General features: G+C 35.2%; 1 protein-coding gene across 5 annotated transcripts in view; it reads right to left on the bottom strand.

Annotated features, from left to right (window-relative positions):
* SWT1 (SWT1 RNA endoribonuclease homolog) overlaps positions 1-14,883 on the bottom strand; it is a 99,875-nt gene that overhangs the window by 44,270 nt on the left and 40,722 nt on the right. For 3 of the 5 annotated variants that reach the window (XM_035010662.1, XM_035010664.1, XM_035010665.1), the window contains exons 13-16: positions 14,559-14,697; positions 10,851-10,999; positions 4,308-4,495; positions 646-777 (exon numbers count right to left, since the gene is read on the bottom strand). In XM_035010662.1, coding sequence (XP_034866553.1) covers positions 646-777; positions 4,308-4,495; positions 10,851-10,999; positions 14,559-14,697 — 608 coding nt within the window. The remainder of the gene's footprint in view (positions 1-645; positions 778-4,307; positions 4,496-10,850; positions 11,000-14,558; positions 14,698-14,883) is intronic. The other 2 variants (XM_035010663.1, XR_004680271.1) reach the window with 2 other exon arrangements.

The following is a 14,883-nucleotide window of genomic DNA, read 5'->3' as shown; positions in this document are numbered from 1 at the left end:
CTCAGGTCAAGCAATTTTGGTATGTAGCCAAAAACTTAAGATTAAGTTTGGTATTCTCCTTTACCACCACAAAAGAAAACATCTGACTTTATCCTATAAAGGTGCTGTCTGGTCCATTCTACAGCCTTCTGGCTCTATGGTTTCTATGTGCTCCACAAATATTTAAAATAAACACATGTAGAAGTCTCAAAGCACCATAGGACTATATGCTTCCTCTCAAACTTTTTCAGTTTGTGGTCCTATGAGGCTGTATTTGAGGAAATCAATCATGTTAACTAAATATTAACATATTTGTTTTTAAAGGAGCAGTGATAATTACCTAAACATATACTTTATTCAACAAGTAATTACTGAGTGCCCATTATCTGCCAGGCACTGTTTTGGGAGCTAGAGTTGCACAATAATGAAAATAAAGCTCCTTATGAAGCTTACAACCTGGTATATTTTTTCTAGAAAGGAAAAAACTAGAAACATTCTAGGGGTCCAAACTCCAAATAGGGATTCTTTACAAGAGAGAGGGAAAAGGTAAGTATAAAAGTCATTAGTTTATAAAACTTGTTGGAAGGCTCCCAGAACCTCTGGAAAGGCTGATAAACCTGGAAAAAAAAGAAAAGTAATAAATGAAAATTTAAAATTAGTGTTTACCTTTGAATTCCTTCAAGAATATCCTTCACAGCTGCCATTAACTTTTGAAGAGATACAAATGCTTCTTCAAATGATGCTATTTTTGAAGAAGTCAAAGCTGCATTTGGGCCCAATCTCTGAAATACATCCATGCTAAAAGAGAGAAAAATAGAAGATACTCATGCACATTTATTGTAATTCAAGCATTTTCATTTCTAATATATAAAATGAGGTAATATTTATAACTCCTCTCTCATAAACCTGATTTATTTAAATTAGAAATAAGAGACAGTGACTTGTGAATATCCAGGCTACCATTCATGCAAAGGATCTAGGGCAGCAACTATGTGCATCTAATCTAAAGTAATACCCTTCAAGCTGTGGGAATAAAGTTTCTTATCAAGAGACCATAAGGCACAGAATATTACTAATCTACATTCAAGTCAGTACATACATACTAACAGTACTCGGTACATAAGGATGAAGAAAAAAAAAAGACATCAGATTTATGTGTTCGCTGAGACTGGAATAAATGTTCATGCATCTTACTCCGGTAATTCCAATTTTAGAAATCTATCACATATTAATAATAATTTGCAATTGGTCAACAACTGGTAACCACCTACACGTTCAACAATGTAAAAAGTGTTTATAGTGACTTAGCCACCTGATGAAATACCTAAGAACTATTAAAATAGTGCTTATGCCATCTAGAAGATAGAAAAATAAAGGTATACAATATTTATTTATATAACATAACAACCACCATATAAAAAAATCAAAACATATGCTGTACTGGGTTGAACAGTATGCCCCTGAAATTCATGTTCCTTCAGAACCTCAGAATGCAACTTTATCTGAAATAGGATCTTTGCAGAACTTCCCAAAAGAACCAACTCTGCAGACAGACAGCCTCCAGAACCATGAGTGAATAAATCTCTGTTATTTTAAACCATCTAGTTTGTGGTAATTTGCTATGGCAGCCCTAGGAAACTAATAAGCATGCCTTAAAACACAGTTTGGGGGGGGGGGCGCGCCTGGGTAACTCGGTTAAGTGTCTCTGCCTTCGGCTCAGGTCATGATCCCAGGGTCCTGGGATCGAGCCCCACATCGGGCTCCCTGCTTGGTGGGGAACCTGCTTCTCCCTCTGCCCGCCGCTACCCCTGCTTATACTCTCTCTCTTGTCATATAAATAAAATCTTAAAAAAAAAACCACAGCTGGGAGTACATAATAATAACCATGTTAACTACTGGTTACCTTTAGGTAGTAGCATTCAAGGGATGTTTCTCACTTCACCGTATTTTCCAAAGCATTTTTTAAAATAATTGTGGTAAAATAAAAATTACCATTTAACATTTTAAAGTGTACAACTCGGTGGCATTCGATATATCCACAATGTCTGCAACCATCACCACTATCTAGTCACAGAACATTTTCATCATGCCAAAAGGAAACCCCGTATTCATTAAGCAGTCACTCACCATTCCTCCCTCCCCACAGTTCCTGGTAACCACTAATGTGTTTTCTATCTCTACATATTTAGCTATTATGGATATTTCATGTAAATGGAATCATATACCATGTGACCTTTTGTGTCTGGCTTCCTTCACTTAGCATGTTTTCAACATTTATTCATGCCATAGTGTGTGTGGATACTTCATTATGGCTGAGTAACATTCCATTTTATGGATATACACATTTTATGACACACCACATTTCATGTATCCATTCATCTGTTGATGAACATTGGATTGTTTCCACTTTGGCTACTGTGAACATAGTTGTGAACATTCATGCACGTTTTTGTTCGAACACTTGTGTTCAGTTTTTTTGGGTATAAATCTAAGAGTGGAACTGCTGGGTCATATGGTGATAACATGTTTAATGTGTTGAGGAAGCATAAATCTGTTTTTCCACATTCCTACAAGTGATGTATGAAAGGGGTAAAGCATTTTGACAAGTCTGCAAAAGGGAAAACTTAGGGAATCTGAAGAAATACAATGGTTCATAAGTATAGTTTCACCTTTCTAAAAGAAAAAGTATTTTGAAACCTAAAATACACAGGGCCTACTAGACCTTCAAATGAACATCTCTACATGAAGGGCTCAAGCATGAATATATTGAAAAGTTATACAGTGACTCTGGTATACAATCAGGCATGAGAAGCAATGAAGTAAGCCTTAATAACTATGCACTGATACAGCAATATAAGCATTTTTCATGTACTGAAATACAACAAAGTAAAGTCTATTATACAGAAATTACCTGGAACTCTAACATCCAACACAAATGTATGTATATTATAGGTCAATTCTAAGATAAAGTATTCAAATATTTTCTAAAAGAAGATTAAAATATCTTAGAAATGGCTTTAATCTATTTTATTTTGAAAGTGATAATCTCTGACTAGTATATGTGGTAACTTTCTGCTAACAAGAATATCTGGGGGTGCCTGGGGGGCTCAGTTGTTAAGCGTCTGCCTTCGGCTCAGGTCATAATCCCAGGGTCCTGGGATCGAGCCCCACATTGGGCTCCCTGCTCTGCGGGAAGCCTGCTCCTCCCTCTCCCACTCCCCCTGCTTGTGTTCCCTCTCTCACTGCGTCTCTCTCTGTCAAATAAATAAATAAAATCTTTAAAAAAAAAAAAGCATATCTGATTAGCCAAAACATTTCAAATACGTTAAGACTGGACAAAACAAAGATATGAAAATACAAATGCTTTATATGAAAACACAAATTTTTAAGTATTGTTTTCTTTAGCTATTGGTATTTCTTTAGCATGACAAACTACACATTTGTTTGAAAGAAATTATAATTGTAGCCAAGGGCTAAAAATGGGCCCTAAATCTACAGTATTCTAATAGAGAATAGATGTTTAAGAAGAGTATTCATATTTCTTTGCTGCTAGAACAGATGATCTTAATCCAAAATAACAGCGATACTGGGCCCTTGAACTAAAATCATACTAAAAAGCATCTATCATGACCTGCAAATGTATAATATATTTAAAATTATATAAAGATTATGGGCTTGGGAAAAAGTACAGGAGGGAGGGTTGGCCTACTTTAAAATCAGTTATCTTAAATTATTTTTTTAAGTTACTCCAGCATCATTTAAAGAACTACTCACAAATAGTCTCTATCTTTTCATTTTACCAGGAACGTAGTACTTTTATGTGTATCAAAGGAATAAAAGAATTTCTTCCTTTTAAATAAAAGTATTTATCTTTCTTTTTAAAAAGTCTTACATGAATTTTCCTTAATCCAAAATGACCTTTTCTTAGATTATTTTAAATTTTATTAAGACTTTGTGTCCTAATTTGTTTAGCCAATCTAGGTGGCTTTCATTGGTTTTGACATACATGGGAAATACTGCTAATGAAGGTTTCACATCTGAATCACCTGGAGAGATTTTTTTTTTTATGCACTATCTCAGTGTCACCTCAGATCTATTGAATCAGAATTTCTAGGGATAGAGCCTAGGCAAATATATTTTTAAAACACTCGAGATAAATCTGATTACACCCTTGTTTAAGCATCACTGTTTCTAAGGCACCAATTTGATAAAAGGCCCTCAGTAAGATAATCTAATACATTAAACTCACAACCCAAACACTAACTGTTTAATGAATAACAGTAATGATGGAAAAGCCTAAAATTCAAAAATTCTTGGAAATTTAGTACCTGTTCTGACATAACGTAATCCAAACATTCTCTAGGATAGACCAGATTTCTTCATGTCTGTTGGGTTGGGGAAGATGAGAACCTGAGAAAATGGTGATTTCTTGGTTATTAGACTTCATTAAAGAAATATCTTCTTGCTTTTTACCCACTGTAGTTTCTGAAGGATTTTGCTTAAGTTTTGCCTTGACCTGGGAAAATAAGAATTACACAAATTTCAGCTAGTCCTTCACTAGTGAGAGAAACAGAATACCGATTGTGCTTACAATGTTCTAGCTTTCCAAGAAGTGCTGAATATTCTTTGTCCTTGATTATGTACAGAATATTCCCAGAAAGGCATCAGAGCTAAAAAAATATATATATATTTTCCTTTCCCATTTATATCAAACAATATTTCCAATGTATTTATTATACTGATCTTTCTTAGCTAACAGGCCAATATCAATTTAAGAATACTGTTTGGACACTTCTCCACATATGGTATTAAATAAGACAGAGAACACCTAGGATACAATGATAAATATGTGGAATCAAGCCTCCAAGTACCCTACAATCCATTAACAAGAATGAGATGGCAAAGGGTTATTAAAAAAAAAAAAAACCAACAAGATAGAATGTAAACCTTTTGCCATTGAAGAAACCACTGAAGGTTTCTAACTTAGGAAGTGATAGATCCAGAACCGTACTCTAAGACAAACCAGAACAAAAGAGAGGCAAGATGTCTAGAAGGCTACTGAAATAATCCAGGAGAGTAATCCTGAGAACTTGAATTAGGTAGGAAACGGCAGTAGAATAAAAAGAAAAAGAAAAAAATGTATGCAAGAAATATTTTAAAAGACTTAGCCAAAGTCTAGATTCAGGGAATGAGGGAGACTCTAAGATTTTTTTAATCTGGATGCCTAGAAGAATAACGGCACAAATAATAGAACAATACAGTGTCCATAAGGTAAAAATAGATCAAACCCCCTTGATTTACTTCTCCAAAGGAAAGACACACTTTTATTTGGTAATAGTCAAACACATAAACACAAACACTTAAAAGCATCACATCTCAAATACATGTGCAGAAAGTGATGAAAATGCTTTTTAAAATGTGCCGCATTCATTGCAATCTTAAACAGCACTTCATATTATGCTGCCTTGCTGATGAGAAGCAACGCACTGAACGTATCATGTATTATAATGTAATAGCGGTAAGGCATTTAATGTATATTTATCTACATTTCTGGATTTTACGGCCACCTGTAGTAAAAGCCAAGAAGAAAGGCTGGTTATGGAAGAGAGGAGAAACAGACACAAGTTTGTGTTTAGAATGTTAACTGTAAAGAATAAAAAGATATTTAGGTAAAGATATCTAACAGGTAACTGGATACTCAGAGCTATAGCTTAAAAGATACAGCTGGGAATCATTCCCATGCAGACAAACCTCAGAGGTAGAGGAGACTGTTAGGAAAGAAAATAGCAAAAAAAAAAAAAAAAAAAAAAAGAGGAACGTAAAGGGTAAACAAAAGGGAGGAAGGGGGGGGGGAGGAGAAGGAAGAAAGAGACCAACAAGACATAAGAAGAGTCAGAAGTATTCGAACACAAGAGAAGCCAAAAGAGGTAAGTTTCAGGAAAGAGAGAGTGGACAACATCGGGTTGAAAAAGGCTAAGAAATTAGAAAGAGGGAGAAAAAGGGTGGATTTGATCATGGATTTGATCAATGATAACCTAATTCACTTAACAGCGTGTGGAGGTAGAATTCTACTTGTAAAGGATTAAGGAAGAAGTGAGTGAAGAAATGGAAACAAGGGTTATAGACTGCTCCTTAAGAAGTTGGGTAGTTGCTGGAAGGAGTTAGTGCAGTAAAAACCACGGCCAACAACAAGTATTTAAGAATACAGACCTGAGCATATTTTAAATATTGATAAATAAAGATACTCAGCAGAGTATAAGAGCTATACTATTGATTCAAATATTTTTTTTAAAAAATCACCTTGGGGTAAAATATTAACTTAAGTGGAAAAAAAATTCTGGTAGAATGAAAAAAAACTTTATGACTTTAAAAACTTGGGGTTTTTTTTGTCTTGGCTCTACTGTAACTTCTTTGTGAACTTAAATAAAATCATTCCATTTCTCTAGGCTTCCTTGTTGACAACAGTTGATAACAGTATGATTTCAAGTTAGCTCATGGGTTGTTAGTTTCAGGTTTATTAAAAAATAAAAAATGTCCAACACTATTAGTAGTAATAGTTAATATCTATTAAGCATTTCTTAACTCATAGGAACTTTCTAAGAACTTTGTATCTATTAGCTCATTTAATCCTCACAACTGCCCTATGAAACAGTTACTATGATTATCCATATTTTATAACAGACATAGAAAGGGTAAATAACTCATGCAAGGTCACACAGCTGGTAAGACTCATAAACAGAACTTGACCTTCAGCAATCTGATTCTGAATGGGGTTATGATTTCTCTCCAACAATAAAAGTAAATATTACCCTTTTCTATCTTTGCAGGCAGGAAGAAAGTTATTCCTCCTGTTTTTGCCTATTAATAAATATATGGATGGAAAGACATATTTTGTTCTAAGATATATTTTTTCTTTTTTTTTTTAAAGATTTTATTTATTCATTTGAGACACAGAGATACGGAGAGAGAGAGCATGAGAAGGGGGAGAGGCAGAGGGAGAAGGAGGCTCCCTGCTAAGCCAGGAGCCTGATGTGGGGCTTGATCCCAGGACCCTGGGATCATGACCTGAGCCGAAGGCAGACGCTTAACCATCTGGGCCACCCAGGCGCCCCTGAGATTTATTTTTTTAATCACCACATACTGCCTCTTTTCCTCAGCTCCCAAATATCAGTGTATGTAACTATGCAGATGGACTTCTTTATCGAACACCTACATAGCACGTACTAGTGCCAGGCACTAAGTGCTTTACAAATACTAATTTATTTAATTCTCATGACAGTTCTGAGGCACAGATTATTATACTCATTTTACAAAAGAAGAAATTAGGCTCAGAGAGGTTAAATAACCAGAGGTTAAAAACACAGCTAGTCAGGGGCACCTGGGTGGCTCAGTTGGTTGAGCATCTGACTCTTGATTTCCGCTCAGGTCATGATCTCAGGATCGTGAGATCAAGCCCCATGTCAGGCTCCATGCTGAGTGAGGAGTCTGCTTAAGATTCTCTCCCTTTCCCTCTGCTCCCTTACCCCATTCTGTCTCTAAAACCAAAACAAAACAAAAAACTTAAAAAAAAAAAAAAAACACTAGTCAGGATGGGGATCCTCGGGCATATAGGTCTAAAGTTTATTAATAAGATGGACTTTAATTATTCTATCACCCTGGCAGAGCAAGTCTTATTTTTTTGGTTGGAAGGCTTATCAAAGAAAAATGTATGTATCCTTTTTCTGTTCCTATCCCATTTATATAAAAATCTGGAAAATGATCATTTTGGTTAACTCTCCGTTTTGTTTTCTCACAAGCCTTTTCAGAAGTAAACAAGTGAATATTCCTCTTTTCCTGATTTTCTACACTTGGCAAATTAAGTTTGGGGGCTTTCTTCTTTTTTTTTTTTTTTTTTTTAACAGTTACTATATTTAGATACCCTATCCCTGGAGGTAATCTATTGGTTGCTCAAGTTACTAAGACAGGACTAAGTATTTAGGTCATATACCATATCTAATGCATTCTACAAAACAACTCCTACTGAAAGTGAATTTTATTTTTTTTAGATTTTATTTATTCATTTGAGACACAGAGATGCAGAGAGAGAGCACAAGCAGGGGGAGCAGCAGCAGAGGGAGAGAGAGAAGCAGGCTCCCCGCTGAGCAGGGAGTCCGACATGGGGCTCGATCCCAGGACCCTGGGATCATGACCTGAGCCAAAGGCAGATGCTTAACTATCTGAGCCACCCAGGCGCCCCTGAAAGTGTATTTTAAAAGCCCAAGCTAAATCTCAAAGTTCCTGGCTGACTTAGACAATGAACTGCTTCTAATATGAAAATAAAGGAGCAACACTTCAGAGCTCTAATCATGGCAACAACAGAGGTTGTTTCCAGCAATCACACTAATGCCAGGTATTGAGGGAGAAGCACTAATGAGGATGCAGATTCTTCGTCAATGGCCTTCATGAATCTCTTGCTAATGTAGCAACTGGAAAATTAGGATCCAGGAACAAATAACAATTTGAACAAAAAATTCATATTTTTATTTATTTATTTTTTTAAAGATTTTATTTATTTGACAGAGAGACATAGCGAGAGCAGGAACACAAGCAGGGGGAGTGGGAGAGGGAGAAGCAGGCTTCCCGCAGAGCAGGGAGCCCGATGCGGGGCTCGATCCCAGGACCTGGGATCATGACCTGAGACGAAAGCAGACGCTTAACGACTGAGTCACTCAGGCACCCCAACAATTCATATTTTTAAATATTCAGTGGACAACATATAGTAGGCATACCATTATCGATAACACTAAATTTTAATGCCACATTTTCATGGTAACTCCTATCTCTTCGTTTCCAATTGATGAAAGGACCTTAAAACTGGACATTGTTTTTTTTACCACAATTAATCCTAATTTTTTTTATTTTCAATAATCTTAATTCAAAGACTGATAAGCCTGTGAGTAACCTGAATTTTCCATCTTGTTTACTATGTTTGTTTCACTAAAGATGGGGTTTAGGATTCAATTCTGTGATGGGAAAGAATAATATATTGTTCCCTACACAATTCAAGTACAGACCCAAGCTGCAATCCCCTAAATACCCAGGTCCATTCTATCCTACAGATAGTTCTCAAAGTCACATTTGCCATGGAAAAATACAACTACCAAGGTTTTAGTCATCTTAACACAAAAGATCATTTCACCCCTTAAATCAATTCTTCCAGCAGGAGTTATCACATATTTCTTCATAGTTTATAAAAAGAGATGCTTCTTTTACTTCATGAGATACTTTCTTAAGCAAGTAAGTTCTTTCCCTACCAGCTATGACGAAGTTTAGTATCATCTAATCCTTTCATTACTTCATAGGTAGTAGGACCTATGTGACCACAAAACAACACTGAGAAAAACCTGGTCAACTCCATAACTCAGAAAGAAAAAAAAAGAATATGATATATATATGTCAGATGAAAGTACCATTAATGTCTTATCTAGTAATTGTGATACTGAATTTTTTGAGCTGTTTCTGACACATAAAACTCCCAGAATTTTCTAGATTTGAAAGTAGAAGCCTGCAGAAATAGAGTATTCCCAGAGACAAAACTTACACAGTTAATTTAAAAGAGGTCAAAAGGGGGGCGCCTGGGTGGCTCAGTTGGTTAAGCGACTGCCTTCGGCTCAAGTCATGATCCCGGGGTCCCAGGATCGAGTCCCGCATCGGGCTCCCTGCTCGGTGGGGAGTCTGCTTCTCCCTCTGACCCTCCTCCCTCTCATGCTGTCTCTCACTCTCGCTCTCAAATAAATAAAAAAAATAAAAAATAAAAAAAAAATAAAAGAGGTCAAAAGGCATCAGTGCTAGGCTGACTGCATAAGGGTCACATGGGGGAGATTGTTAAAAACTGGTACATCAATTGCCAAAGTCTGAATAAGGTCTACAGATTAAATAATTGTATTATACCAATACTAATTCCCTGATTAATTATATTAGTTATGTAACATATCCTTGTTCTTTAGGAAATATATATGGAAGTATTTAGGGGTAAAGGGGGATCGTACCTGCAACATACTCTTAAATAGTTCAGAAAAAAAAATGTGGACAGATAAGTAGGTAGATAGGTGGGCAGGCAAAACAATAAAGAAATGTGAAAAAATGGTAACACTGGGGACTCTGGATAAAGGATATATATCAGAATTGTTTGAACTCTTCTAGCAACTTTTCTGTAAGTTTGAAATTATTTCAAAATAAAAAGTGAAAAAGAACAATATTACTGGGCCAGAAGTTTGATTCAATAAGGTTTGAGAGGGGCTTGGCATCTGCAGCTTTAAAAAAAAAAAAAAAAAAACCTTCCCAAGTATTCTGATGGATGTTGTGATCCACTGATCTGGGGCACTGGGAAATAAGTAGTCAAACGACAAGGCACAGCTTGCTTCCATCCATAAATGAAACGATATAAAATTCCAACAACTTCTGTGACAGTGCTTCCGTAAGAGGATGTGTTTTATAACTTGCAATAAGAATTGCTTACTTTCTCTTCAATTCACTTAATAATCACTTAATGCCATTCATGTGTTGAAATAAGTTAGAATTAAAATATCCTTTACCTCTCTGTCTGCTAATATATATATTTTTTATTTTTTTAAGATTTTTTTTTATTTATTTTTTGACAGAGAGAGAGAGACAGCGAGAGAGGGAACACAAGCAGGGGGAGTGGGAGAGGGAGAAGCAGGCTTCCCTGCTGAGCAAGGAGCCCGATGTGGGGCTCGATCCCAGGACCCTGGGATCATGACCTGAGCCGAAGGCAGACGCTAAACGGCTGAGCCACCCAGGCGCCCTCTGCTAATATATTTTTAGAACATATGTGATTAGCTCCTCTAAATGGCATTCCAAAGGTATCTTACCTCTGTAAAGGTTTGGAGTAGTTCACTGACTTGAGCAAAGGCCTGTGGAAGAACACCATCATAATTTGACCGTGTACTGAATGCATGTAACAAACTTTTAGAATCCTGAAGCAGAAATTTCACTGTTGTAAAATCCACTGCACTGTTAGCTGGTAAGAGAAATTAAGAAGGAAAAAGGTAAGAATGAGTATTCAACACAAAAATGTCTTTGGAAAACCAATCTAATGTTAATTATGAAATTTAAGAAAAGTACACATTTATACCTACACACCACTCCTAATTTTTCTCTGTGGTGTAAAAAGCATTACAATTAAATTTAGCTAAAGACAATGCTCTTGGAGTGGATTTAGGTACTCTGTATTCTTCAGAAAAGAATTACCAAACAAGTTAAACAACAGATTTGCAAGACTGATTTTGTTTCATATACAGATGACTATGGAGGCATCAGAAAAGTCATTTGGTGGGAAGCATGTAAGTTACAGGCAGTACCTCCCATAACCAACTCAGTTAATCGTGTAGTGATTTGCCTTCAAATTCCATTACATCAAATGTAGTACTAGATTTGTTGAAAATAATGTTTCCTCTCTCTGAACACAACTTTAGCAAAAATATAAATAATTTGGGTAACAGTGAGCTGTGGGCAAGACAAGCTAGCAGAATTTTTTCCTTATAAATTAGCAAAGTGAGTTAAACTACAAAAAATAATTTAAAGGTATAACAATTTTCTTTCAACTAAAATTACTTACATTAAATTCTCAAACCAATTAGGAGGCGGTGACAACAATTTCAAAGATTTTTAAAAGTTATGAACAATGAAGTTAAGCAAATTTCTAATGTCACCAAAGCTCAGAACAGAAGAAATCTTTCCATTATTAGGATAGAGTGCCATATAATAGTTTTCAAAGGCATTTAAAATAACCGTGCTACAATGTGTTTGTTTTATTTTTTTTTAAGATTTTATTTATTTATTTATTTGACAGACAGAAAGCACATGCACAAGCAAGGAGAGCAGCAGAGCGAGAGGTAGAAGCAGGCTCCATGTGGGGTTTGATCCCAGGACCCCAGGATCATGACCTGAGCCAAACGCAAACACATAACCACTGAGCCACCCAGGCACCCTGTTTTATTTTCTTTTAATGTTCACAGTTTCAGAGACTCTGTTATATTCTGAAACACCAGCATGGTTTTTCATTGGTACTTAGAGTTTAAAAAACTCTTATCACTTATACAAGTATTTGCTTAGAAATACTGAAAGGTCAAATGAGAATCAAAAGTAGATTTTAGTAATTAATTATACAATATTCAGAAATTCTAATCTAATGTGATGGCTATAGTCAGGATTCTGGCTTCCCCTTTAACAAACAGAGAAAAGTGTATTCCCTTACGAAGCACTTATTTTTAAATTCAATGACTAGTTTAAATTCCTGTGGAAAAAGACAGGTAAGAGATGCTACACATAGGATAGAATGTAGATTTGATGAACCCCAGTAAATATCCTAAAGAGGAGAAACTGGGCACAACTTCTCTTAAAAGGTGCTTCTCCAATACAATGTACAATAGGGCTTATATCCTTGAATTAATCATCTGATTTCTGTCTTACAAGAAGTCTTTACTAAGATTATGTGCTAAAGGGAAATAACAATGATAAATTCAGTACCTAGACACAACATAAAAAGAAACCTACATGGTTGAAATACTTTAATGCTTATATAAGGTCAATAATCAAAGTTAATATGGATAACAAAATCAAAAAAAGCTACTAATCATTTTCCACACAATTTTCTATGAATTGATCTAAGAATCTATTCTTTGGGCTAGTGAAGTTAAACACATATGCATAATTCAACAGCTGAGGATACTATTAAAAGACAGTAAACAAAATCATAAACTGATTTTTCTAATTCAAAATTACTTTAGGGCAGAAGGCACTTTTACAATTCTATTATATATTCTTTACAAGTCAGTAAACATTAGGCATCAGATTCTTCTAGATCAAGGATCAATAAACTATGTATACAATGATTCCAAAAATGATTTTTTAGCAAAAGGAAGAGTCACCATCTCTTCACTTCTGTCCTATTCCCAGTTAGAGTTGCTGCCTACAACCTCTTAAGCCGTTTGCAAAAGACAAACACTGCCCACCCCTGGAAAAAGAGAAAAATGAAGGATGGCAACTAGATACGCCATTTTTAAAACTAAATCTTGTTCAAGATCATACATGATTTATGGACTTTCTCTTTTGATAGAACCAACTAAATTATGCTTCCATTCAAGATATGGAAAATGTTTCTATATACCTTGTAAAAGTGCTTTGAAGACGCATCCAACAGGTCGTTCCACGTCTCATATAATACCACTTATAAATAACTTCTATAGTTAAAGATAATGCCTGGAAAATGTCTTTATTTTAAAAATTGGCAACTTTTAAAAGTCGTAAGGCACCGAACCAGGTACTTTAAATCCCGAGGTAATTTTCAAAGATACTTACATTTCAAGGGAAAGATAGAGCGTTATGGTATACCTCCCATAGAATATGTTTCTATTTTTGTTTTGTTTTAGCTTCCAGGATGCTTAGTGTTAAAATCCGTGTTCAAGTTTTATAATAATTGTTTGCATATGTTTTATGGCAAAATTATCTTTCTTATTCTTCATTACCTGGCTCTTGTGACTTTAAAATTGGCTTAAACCATCTTGTGCTCAAGTTCTTACTTAATGGCCCTCTCATACTAACAGTTATTTTTCAAAAGTAGACAGGATATAACTAATACATAAAATAATAAACAGATCATTTCATGTTAGAAGTTCAAAAAAGTCAAGGACCAACTGAACATCCTAATAATTGTTACATATACTTTGCCTCTTAAAGGTACAGCAAGCAAAATCTACTTGTCTGACTTTGGACAAATCCCTTACCCTCTCAGGGCTAGTTAGTCTAATTATAGAACATGGGCTTTCATAATATTCAATCAGTGCTTTTCCCATCTTTTTCTTCTTACAGAGAAACTTTTTTTCCAAGGCCTACATGGAATCTCCATACATAAAATGATAAAAGAAAACTGCACAGCCCAAGTTGGGTTTGAGGTTCCATAGGTAGGCCCACCAACTTTCCAGGCTCCCCATCAATCCTTCCATTTCCAATCTATGGCAGCTCCAGAAGCACTTCAAGAAGGTTCTGTGCAAAATGACTTTGTTAAAAACCACCAACTAAGTGGTTGTCTATAGTCTCTTCCAGTTCTTTAGAATGCACTATGCCCCAAAGACAAACATTTCCTATTCCCTAACCATATATTTTAGATAGATACTTTGATATGCTATTTCTAAAATTAGTACATGAAATGTGGTCAGAGTTTATGTGTTAAACACAGCAAGAAACTTTTAAAAATCTAAATTTTATTGCACACCTGATAAACTGTAAAATATGGTTTTAAAAGTTTTCAAACATTATAAAACATGAGATATTCACTATGTCCAGGAACATCAACAGTGATCCATTAAGGATCCATATCATCCATATGATTGCAGGTCATAAGCTCTGTGAACTGCATCCATTCATGCAGCTGTCACAAACTCCCTTTAAAAATCAGAAGTGTAAATTATTTAAAAAATAATTGACCAATTTCTTATTAATTCATCTTCACATTCCATGGAATATATCAGCTAGCCTGACTTTAACACAACATTGCTAAAGACAAAATAAAAAATCCATACCTTTACAGAGATTTTCATATAGGCTCTCAACGGTTAAAAGCAAGTTTTTCTCCATAACTAATCCAAATACAGCCAACCAATGTTTTCTAAAGCACTGTAATAAATGAATTAGAGTCCATGGTGGTTTCAAGTACAGCATCTAAAAAGTATTTAGAAAAAATTACCACCTACTAATTATTTATTCTTCCTATTATTAAAAAGTACCTATTTAGGCATTCCTACATTTATTTCTGGGCAAAATACAGTTAGTTGAATTTTTTTTTTTTTGTTTAAGATTTTATTTATTTATTTGACAGAGAGACACAGCGAGAGAGGGGACACAAGC

Source organism: Mirounga leonina, unplaced genomic scaffold (assembly GCF_011800145.1).
Source record: "Mirounga leonina isolate KUSES-001 unplaced genomic scaffold, KU_Mleo_1.0 Mir_154, whole genome shotgun sequence".
Taxonomy (NCBI): Eukaryota; Metazoa; Chordata; class Mammalia; order Carnivora; family Phocidae; genus Mirounga; species Mirounga leonina.
This window is presented reverse-complemented; position numbering and strand designations above follow the sequence as displayed.